Genomic DNA, 10,134 nt, shown 5'->3' on the forward strand with positions numbered 1-10,134 from the left:
GGCTATACTGTCAGGAGCGGGCAGTTCATTCTACTTGAATTTTGCAAAATAGACTGCATTTATGGAGCGGTTAAGGATAGCGGTATCGGGGTCCCCTACAGCAAATAAGGTATGTAGCAGCCCTCGCGTCGCGCTCTCACCGCTGCTCACTTTCTTAATAATGGTCTACAGACTGCATATTGACTTTTATAGACTCTGGTTTGGTTTGGTTTGGTTTGGTTTGGTTTGGTTTGGTTTGGTTTGGTTTGGTTTGGTTTGGTTTATGGGGTTTAACGTCCCAAAGCGACTCAGGCTATGAGAGACGTCGTAGTGGAGGGCTCCGGAAATTTCGACCACCTGGGGTTCTTTAACGTGCACTGACACCGCACTGTACACGGGCCTCTAGAATTTCTCCTCCAAAGAAATTCAGCCGCCGCGGCCGGGATTGAACCGGCGTCTTTCGGGTCAGCAGCCGAGCACCATAACCACTGAGCCACCGCGGCGGCTTTTATAGCCTCTGTTGCCTTCCTATAGATATATCCTTCTGTTTATTCATAGACTATAAACTGTCTATAGAAAAAGTATAATAAAAGGATACGGCCATAAATCTATAGAATGTCAATAGACCGTGTATGAAATTTGTATTTCCTATAGACTAGTCTATACAATTTGTATATATAAAGTATGTAGACTTCATAGACGAAAGTATGGACAGCCTATAGACTGCCTAAAAAAATTTTTGTAAGGGCAACTCGCTCCGCGTGCGATGCCCGTCAGTGGTTATCAAGCTGGCGCCAAGCGTTGCACCACTAGCAGTACAATGAAAAACAGTTGGAGGTCCAATACTGTCGGGCATAGTTCCACCCCGCTTTAGAGCCAACAAGTTCTACCAGCCAGAAAGAATGCCGAATGTCCAATGGCTTTGGACATTTTCTTGCTTCTTTCTCACCGTAAGTTCTACTCTGGTGACCCATGTTGCGCTAAATTGAGCTTTAACCTATCATGTTGACGGAATGGCCGGCAAGAACTCGGCAGCTGGCAACGGTATGCAGCCGCCAAAGTCCTTCTCGGGGTACAGTATGGGACAAAAGTCTCTGGACCATGTGCTCCTTAAACGAAGGCGATAGCTCTAATAATAGGCCGCGGATGGAGGCCACACTTGTGTAGGTGGAAGTCATAATTCTGTTCTTTCATCTCCACGAGTGTGGTGGTCAGCCAGCGGCTAATAACACAGCTGTCGGCTTCGTTGACCGAGCACACGGTCCAGAGGCTTTTGTCCTCTCATCAGCGGAGCCAGGGATGGAACGCGCCGCCTTTCACATTCGAAAGCAATCGGTTACTGAAAACCGACCACTTCTTTAGCACATTAATACTATATTTCTAAGTATATGCTTTAATAATGTATCTTGAGCCCTATTATTATTAAAAAAACTCTATATAAATCCTTAATAAAGCTTAAAAAACTGTATATAAACCCTGCCGCTCTTTAACACCCGGTCATAGTGGATGAACAAACTTTTTCTTTATGTGACGTTCTTTCTTGTATAAATATGCAAATTATAACTCCCTCACTGAAATTCCCTTAGACGGCTTGTGGACGTGCAGAACGTCCACGGGACTTCCAAGGGAGTTTCAGAGCCGTGTGGGCAGCTTTTCTCTATGGCTAACTTTTGTCCTATTCCAACTTTAAAGTTGTGCCCCCTCGCATGAAGGCAATGTAGCTTGCTTTCGGAACTAAAGCACCACTTCTGGACCTTATTTTCTTTTCTGCATATGCTTACCTTTCAGGGCGGGTTACGGAGGCCCAGGATTCTTTGGCCACCTGCACTGCGTCCGATCGGTAAGTTCGGCGCTTCTTTCTCGATTGCATGCAGTAAAATTGAATTGCGGTTTACTTTAAACCTGGAATTATTCATTTTGGTCAAAAAATAACGAAGTTTTCTATAACTCTATTCATGTCTCTTTTGCTTGGTCTATTTGCTTAAGTCAAGCTGCTTGGCTAATTTTTGGTCTTCCTACGAACTAGTACAACACACGTAGTATAAATATATGCTGCTGCTCTTCGCTTAATCTTGGTGTGCCTCGGTGCCATCGGTGAATATGGAGAAAACCTTGCCTAGGTAACCAGGATACATTATTCCCTAAGCACTTGATTTAAGCTCTCTATTTTTGTTGCTGTTTTTTTTTCGTTCACAACAGCAACATTATGACCTCGTTCTTATCCTGAGTGTTGCTAGTCATGCCACCCTCATGTGAAAGAAGGTAAAAATTTCGAGAAGTCACGCAACAATGCGCAAACCTTTTAGAAGTCTGCATCTGAAAATTCGCCCGCAGCAATGAATGTGCGATGCGAGAACGAGACCTTGCCTACCCCACCTCCTCTCCATTGAAGCGTAACGCGATCTGAGATGCGTTGAGAGTCGACGTGGTTATGCACAACGCTGACATACACGCCTCACTAGGAGGAAAATATGGAGCAGAATTTTCTGCAAGAGATGAAACCTACTGCGGCCTATCCTGAAAAGTGTTAGGTGCATTGCCAATCAGTGAAGTGATACTTACTATCACTGCTCGAGAGAAAAAGTTATCGGCGTGCTTCAAATAGGCAAAGGGGGAATCGGCCCTATAAACGCAGCTTTCGTGCGCAGCAACCGGTACTAATATTCAGCAATGATTTTGAGTTGATTAGACAAGTTGAAATTTATGTGCACGTAGAATAATTCATTTTCAACCCGGAATTAAAGTCTGCGAAGTGCAAAATAAAGCATTTTCATGACCTTGCTGAGCCAATCTGTGGTTCCGTGACTTTGTAATGCAGAAAATACAAGCTTGAAGTATTTTGTACTTTAAAAAAGAAAAAAAGTGTAATGGCTTTGAAATTCATTGCGAAATATAGTACAGAAATCATAATAATAACAATTTCCATGCATGATGGAGGACACTTCGGGTAAAAGTCGCTTGAGAAAGAGAGCGACTTGACTGAAGCCCGCAGCCTCCTTTACAAGGCAAGCAACGATACAAAAGAAAATAGACATGAATAACAATTGACTCGAAATGAAATACGTGCACAACATAAGAGAAAAAATACTCGCAAGTTAAAAATAAAAAGGGTCTTCAATTAGTTAAGAAAGAATAAGTTGCAAAAAAATTAACATAAGGCTCGTAAATTAAGAGTATAGAAATCAAGACCGGATTTATGAAACGAATTTAAAAGTGTTGGCAGAGTGTATGATAGTTTCTGTGTAGAATAAATGGATCGTGGTGTGACCATCTTCCATTGTTCCATGCATCTTGTGACGTAAGAATGTATGTTCATTGTAAGATTATATAATTTGTGACGGAATTTTAAATTCTCCTTTACCTCCTGCTTGAAAGCTTAAAGACAACTTGTAATGATAAAGGTTAATTACGGGTGTTATATTTGCTTTAGGAAATAAGTCTGCTGTGTGGGCATTGTAAGGTTAGTTAAATAGTGCTCGAACAAATTTTTTCTGCAGTATGTGTATTTTATCAGACTGGCTCGTAATGTGGTACCCCAAACGAGCAAACAATAATAGTAGAACTTTTTGGCGGGTTAGTTGGTACATTGTCTTGAAAGAATGTCGTACGCCAAAAAAAGGACGAAACAGGAAGGAAAAACACAGAACAGGAAACAGGCGCAACTTCCAACTTTAATAACAGGAAAGGAAACCAGGCGCTCTTTTATAGCCGCTGAGCTGCATGAGGGTGCGTGAACTAAAAAACAAATGCGGTGGTGGACGAGCGATAACAACACTACAACACGGGAAGCAATCTAGCTTTACATTGTAGCAGGTGTAAAGATTGTTTTCCGCAATTTCAAGAGACCAGGTTTCTAGCCAGGGCAAAAGAAAAAATCGAAAGAGAAGTCATTGAGGCTTTTTATATTGATCAAAGAAAAGACAACTGCGTTAGCACGCCTTCTGTTCTCCTCACCAGAAACGAACTAGCCTTTTTGGACGTTTTTGTTTAGATGCCCTTTGCAAAGTCCGCCTGCTTCCTTCAATCGGTTTCATGATTGTTAATATCTTAGAGGTAGTTCTTATCCTTATTCATAATCGTTCAACCTGTGCTATCATTCACGCTCGCATGAGTTATCAACATGCCTTTTGTAATAGCGACCTCCCTATGACTTGTTGTGCTGTGTTGTAGTGTTGTTATCACTCGTCCACCACCACATTTGTGTTTTTTAGTTCACGCACCCTCATGCAGCTCAGCGGCTATAAAAGAGCGCCTGGTTTCCTTTCCTGTTATTAAAGTTGGAAGTTGCGCCTCTTTCCTGTTCTGTGTTTTTCCTTCCTGTTTCGTCCTTTTTTTGGCGTACGACATTCTTTGAAAACAATAATATACCGTAGAAAAAATAGAGGGTGTTATAAACAAGAACTTTTACTCTGTATGGTAATATAGTTTTCAGCCGCAACGTCATACCAACCACACGTGATAACTTGCCGAAAAACGATTCTATATGTGCGTCCCAAAGCATACTATGGGTGAAAATAACTCCCAGTATTTTACACCTATCTACAATTTCTTTATTTCTCTTGTCATAAACAAGGTGAATGGAACTTATTATTTGCTTAGATTTGGGCCTGAAAATTGCAGGTTTGTTTTGTTTGTATTGATTTATAGACAGTTAACTTTTGACCTTACATGAAGAATCTTCAGGGCAGTGTTACCCTTGTTCTCAAGGTTACTGGGGTCAGGTGATGAAAAAAAAATGTACTGCCATCACTGCGTACATTACGTATGTTGCATCTTTATAGATATTTATTAGATCATTAATATATACAATAAATAAGAATTGGCCAAGAATACCGAGTAATATTCAAAAAACGGACCCCCATTAGCGTAATTTTGATTGTGCAGTGAAAATTTTCAGCCTGGCGTTCGCGGAAAAGGTGGTAAATTTCGCTGAATTATTAGATAATATAGAATAAAATTTTTAAAAGGTTCCTTTCAGGCGGCAGAGTCGAGTTGCAGAAATTTAATCTTTCAATTGTATAATTCACTCGTACAAAAATCCCATGAAGCGCAACTGTGCAGAACGCAATGAGCTGTATAATTTTGCATTTTATAAGCTTCAAACTGAAGCTTACGGCAACCCACGCCGGCGATGCATTTTTACTACCCTCTGCTGCTTTCACTTAAAGGCCCATCTCCATGGGCCTATCCCAGGCGCACGAGCGCAGCGCCTACGCGTATCAGCGTACGCCGGAGCCGGTCTGCGCATGCGCGAGGCGCAGACGCGAGCTGCCGCTGGCGCCTGTCCATGTCAGATATTCGCGCCTCGCTCGCGCCGGCGCCGGAAGTGGCTCGCTGGTTTGCGGTCGGCGTAACCAATCAGAGAACGAAGTTCTCTCGGCATCCGGTACGGCCCTTCGCGCCGTTTTCTTCGCCGAGCTGAGCTGGGCGCGAGTACCAGCGACAGGAGACGACAGGCCATCGAGTTGCATATGTTTTCGGACGCTTGTCCCGGCGCGGCGCTCGTGCGCCTCGGATGTTTCCATGGAGATGGGCCTTAAGAGCGCAGGAGTAACGGCGCCTCTCAGTTCGGGGAACGCGAGGCACCTAACACAGTAAGGTGTTGTCCAGATGTGAGTCCAGCCCATGCACACACTAAAGTCGACAGAAGCTACTCTAAGCAAATATTTTCACAAGCATAGCCCAAGGTGTTTGCACGGGCCGTTGAGAGAGATCAGTTTTGACCTGGCTACTTGAGTGTGTGGCAATCGCACAAAATTCAGCAAGCTTTGCTTTCTTGGCAAACATGAGTAATTCGTCTAACCTTGTCAATTCCCAGTGTTAACCTGATTTGATTGATTTCATTTATTGCGGTTTAACGTCCCAAAGCTACTCAGGCTACGAGGGACGCCGTAGTGGAGGGCTCCGGAAATTTCGACCAACTAGGGTTCTTCAACGTGCACTGACATCGCACTGTACACGGGTATCTAGGATTTCACCTCCATCGAAATTCGACCGCCGCGGCCGGTATCGAACCCGCGTCTTTCGGGTCAGCAGCCGAGTAAATCGTTCCCTCCCATCGTCATAGAAGAATGCAACAATCTTCCTGAAGCCGTTGTCATCGAATCTAATCCCCGCAGATTTAGGCAGCTAGCTGCTCTGCCTGAAACTTGAACTGCATGTGTCATTGCGTAATTCCCTACAAGTATTTTCCCACTTATTTAATTTCCGCACATTTTAAGGCTTAATTTGGAGGCGAAATTCTAGAGGCCCGTGTACTGTGCGATGTCCGTGCACGTTAAAGAACCCCAGGTGGTCGAAATTTCCGGAGCCCTCCACTACGGCGTCTCTCATAGCCTTAGTCGCTTTGGGACGTTAAACCCCATAAACCAAATCAAAATAGTCTCTAATTTTATATACTAATGCTTTGTTTGTCATATATATATTTTGTATTACTTGGATTAGCTGACGTTAATTTCACGCCAAACTTGTTATTCTTGTTATTTTTGTTCTGCATTTTTATGTTCACATGCATTTGTGTGATCGCTTCACAGCAATGCCTCCCCCCCCCCTTATGTAATGTCCCAGACGGGATCTTTAAGGGTACAATAAATGATTTTGATGATGATGATGATGAGCTAATGTACGCAACATGCGTAGCACTGACTGCTGGGTAGTTCCTCGCTGCCAAACAAACTACGTACGACAAATGTTAAAATACTCTAGCTGCCAACCACTCTCAACTCGAAATGTACCTTCTTATTGCGAAAGCGGATTTTATAAGTTTTTTCGACCAAATTTTCTCACCGTTTTGCGCTCTTTTCTAATAATGTGATGACACTGCTGTTCTGCCAAGTGTTTATTTGTAGGGTGTAGGTCTCGTGAAGCTTCCAGAAGGCTTTTTGCCTGCATCTGCAGCATTGAATATCTACTGTGTGATGATGACATAAATCGATTCTAACCCGACCTTATCCGAGTTTCTCCGAGGCTTCACACAAAATTCTTGGTTGGTACCGTGTTAAGCAGTGCTTTCGCACTAAAATTAGTTATTCGATAGAGCAATGAATAGTTTAGTAACACGCCCTCCGTCAAGCTTAGCTACATGCCTTTACCGTTGGAGAACCGTAAAGGTGGCAAATATTATCCTTCGTTGAGGCATACTCATTTCAGGCAGCGGGAATGCGCCGCATTTTACACGCAATTCATGCACTCTTTCTGGTTCGCAGCCCGCAAAGTAGGCGTGTTTGGAGTTTCACTTAGTCTTGTAGAACTAAACTTGTAAATCTTGTGGGGACGCGCTTTACTCCTCCCCTGGGGTTCGCTTCCCCGCAATTCACCCTCGATTCGTCCCCTGTGGTTCGCTTTCCCGCAATGCACACTCTTTAGCCGTGTTAGTTACTTTAACTAACAAGGGAGAGCGCCGGCGTCGCAGCGACACGAGCGCCACTGATGGCGTGTTTGCTGCGCGCGCGCCGGGGAGATGGCCCTCTTTGGCTCGGGATTTCACCGCGTTCAAACGTGTCGACGCGGGCTCCGCTCTTCGCCGGTGGCGGCCTCGTGGTGGGAACATGCTCCCGCCAGCTCGTCCCGTCCGGCCTCGGAGTTTTCCCCTTGCCCTAGCGTGGGCGAATGTTCACTCGTAACCGTGCTGGCGAGTCGGACGTCCTCGATTCATTAGCGTATTTTGTTGCGAGCTGGCGTTATTGTTGTTGTAGCAATAAATGCCTTGTGTGTGTCACCCAGTGTGTCGTTCCTTTGTTCCCTCAGAGCAAGGCCCGCCGTGGTCGGCGTGCGCTCGGTAGCGTACGCGACCACGGGGTGGGGTCCGCGCGGTTTTGAACTGTGTCAGCCGCGATTAAACGGGGAAAACGTATTTATACCTCCCCTATTAGAACCCCACAACCTTGACATATTTTCTTGTCTTTGTTTACGTGGATCAGTGCACTCCGCAACGAAGAGGGCGGGACTGCTTCCCTGGCTGTGACTGCTTCACAGAGAGGAATCGGCATTCGAGAGGAATGTGCCTCGACCCAACCCGCGAGCTACCTCCGGGCTACGGTCCCATGGTGAACGGCCCTCCGCCGCGCTGGAGATCGGCAGTGAGATGAGATGAGATCATGAGAACATGAGATCAGTTGAACATTTTATAAGTTGCGTTTCTTTTTATCAATAAACCTTCTAGATATGGATGCATTCTTTCCTTCGTATTATTTTCTATATGCCAGAGAAAAACTATTAAATGCCGCATTAAATTATTTACTTGGGTGATGAGGAATAGTCGGTAAGTCAGTATTAACCATTACTGCACGAGGCTGTCCAAGGTAAGCCTGAGTCAATGTACGCGAGCGTTTCCACTCGCCGTCGCGGTGGCTCAGTGGTTATGGCGCTCGGCTGCTGACCCGAAAGATGCGGGTTCGATCCCGGCCGCGGCGGTCGAATTTCGATGGATAGCGAAATTCTAGAGGCACGTGTACTGTGCGATGTCAGTGCACGTTAAAGAACCCCAGGTGGTCGAAATTTCCGGAGCCCTTCACTACGGCGTCCCTCATAGCCTGAGTAGCTTTGGGGCGTTAAACCCTCATAAACTAAACTAAGCTAGTTTCCTTCTGCGTAGCGATTCGGCTGCCACTCTAGGGGAATCCTACTGCAGTTAAATCTAGTTCTAATGAAATGGTTTATGAAGAAATAATGTATATAATGAAGTAATGACGGTTCCCCTTGGAAACTCGGTCCAGAAGGGCTATAACAAAGCTACGGCTATAACGAAGTTGTCGCCGAGCCTTTTCAACTTCGTTATAGCATGGTCCAACTGTACATGGCTTGAAGGTTTACCAGGAGAAGACAATCGGCGCTAATCCTCAGTTGTCAGTAATGCTGATAGCGTGAAGGACTTAAGGAAAAGGGTGGCTGAAAAAAGTACAATTCCAAGAAACATAGAAGGCATTTACTTCTATTTAATCTATGACTGTCGTTCCTCTTATTTCTTACTTGTAGTTTACACATTTCTTCTCATGGACTTTAACAAACCAGCCACCGTTTCTGATTAACTGTGTATTGGTTCATTTTTAATGTCCCAAGGGACTTCATACCATGGTGCCGTCATACCATTGTGCCGCCGAGGGGGAGGAAGGAAGTATAAAAGCTGCAAAAAAGCATTTACATGGAGTAATTTGGGTGAAAAACAAAATATGAGAAAATAAAATAAGCGTAGAGCAGTGTGCGGAGAAAAAGGAATTTGTTGCTGAAAAAGAAAAAAAATTAAAGGAAATAACTTACTACAAGCAAGCAGTTTTACAAAATTGCGAGGACACTTTGGCAACTAAAGTGTTGAGAGGCGAAAGCCGAGGACACTATGCCATGACGGCTTCCGGTGGATGTGACGTCACACCGTTCCCGTGGCTATATCGACGTCTGCGTTATTTCGACGCAATTTTTACATTTCTGACTATAATTAATTAACTAATTGCTCTACAGGCATCAAACTTGGTTTCAAGGTTCATTTTTTCCTCCTCTATCTGAAGCAACCGTTCGTTTCCTCCTATGTTTTTTAGTTCCTGAGTTAACACGCTGCCAAAGGTGAGATACCCTATGCTAACTGACGGCAGTATGAGCCATTAAAGGCTTTCGCCTTAAAATCTAGGAGACGAAGTCGCCGCCTCTCTGCAGCGTGCTGAACACATACGTGATAGACGCAGACAAACGCCGCCATGGGTTTGGCGCCCAGGCTTCAGATCCCGGCTCATGCACTGGCTTCGAAGGATATATCACCAGCGTCTACGTTCAACTGCCGGCATTTTGGCCTCGAACCCAGCCGTGTCGTTCGCATAAGTGGAAGCTGTGTTCGACCTTCGGCGCATCACTTCACTACGCGTGAAGTATATCCACGTCGCGTCGACCTTCTCCCTTAGGTGGCTGTCGAGCTCGACGAAGTTTTGAAGACGCCTGACCCTTCCTCCCAATACGATCACTTCAAGGCTACGGCTCTGGCCCAGAAGACCAGCTCGCAGCGCGTATATGCCTGATGAGGGCCTATAGGTACCTTGGAATGCAGATCCACAGTAACCTGAGCTTGACTAAACACAAGGACACTGTAACTGCTACTGCAAACAACAGGTTGTTCTTTCAGCTCCCTTGGGTCGTCATCGTTCCTGCAAGCCATTTGTTCTTCATAATCTA

At 44.9% G+C, this 10,134-nt stretch overlaps 1 protein-coding gene across 2 annotated transcripts in view; it reads left to right on the forward strand.

Moving 5' to 3' along the window:
* Positions 1 to 8,058, forward strand: part of LOC149367119 (beta-1,3-galactosyltransferase 5-like) — a 41,007-nt gene extending 32,949 nt beyond the window's left edge. For both annotated transcript variants that reach the window (XM_089554275.1, XM_089554270.1), the window contains 2 exons: positions 1,768 to 1,819; positions 7,899 to 8,058. In XM_089554275.1, the coding sequence (XP_089410401.1) occupies positions 1,768 to 1,819; positions 7,899 to 8,028 (182 nt within the window). In that variant the 3' untranslated portion in view covers positions 8,029 to 8,058. The remainder of the gene's footprint in view (positions 1 to 1,767; positions 1,820 to 7,898) is intronic.
* Positions 8,059 to 10,134: the final 2,076 nt, after the last annotated feature.

This window comes from Amblyomma mixtum, chromosome 1 (assembly GCF_055824585.1).
Source record: "Amblyomma mixtum isolate Tamu chromosome 1, ASM5582458v1, whole genome shotgun sequence".
In the NCBI taxonomy this organism is placed as follows: domain Eukaryota; kingdom Metazoa; phylum Arthropoda; class Arachnida; order Ixodida; family Ixodidae; genus Amblyomma; species Amblyomma mixtum.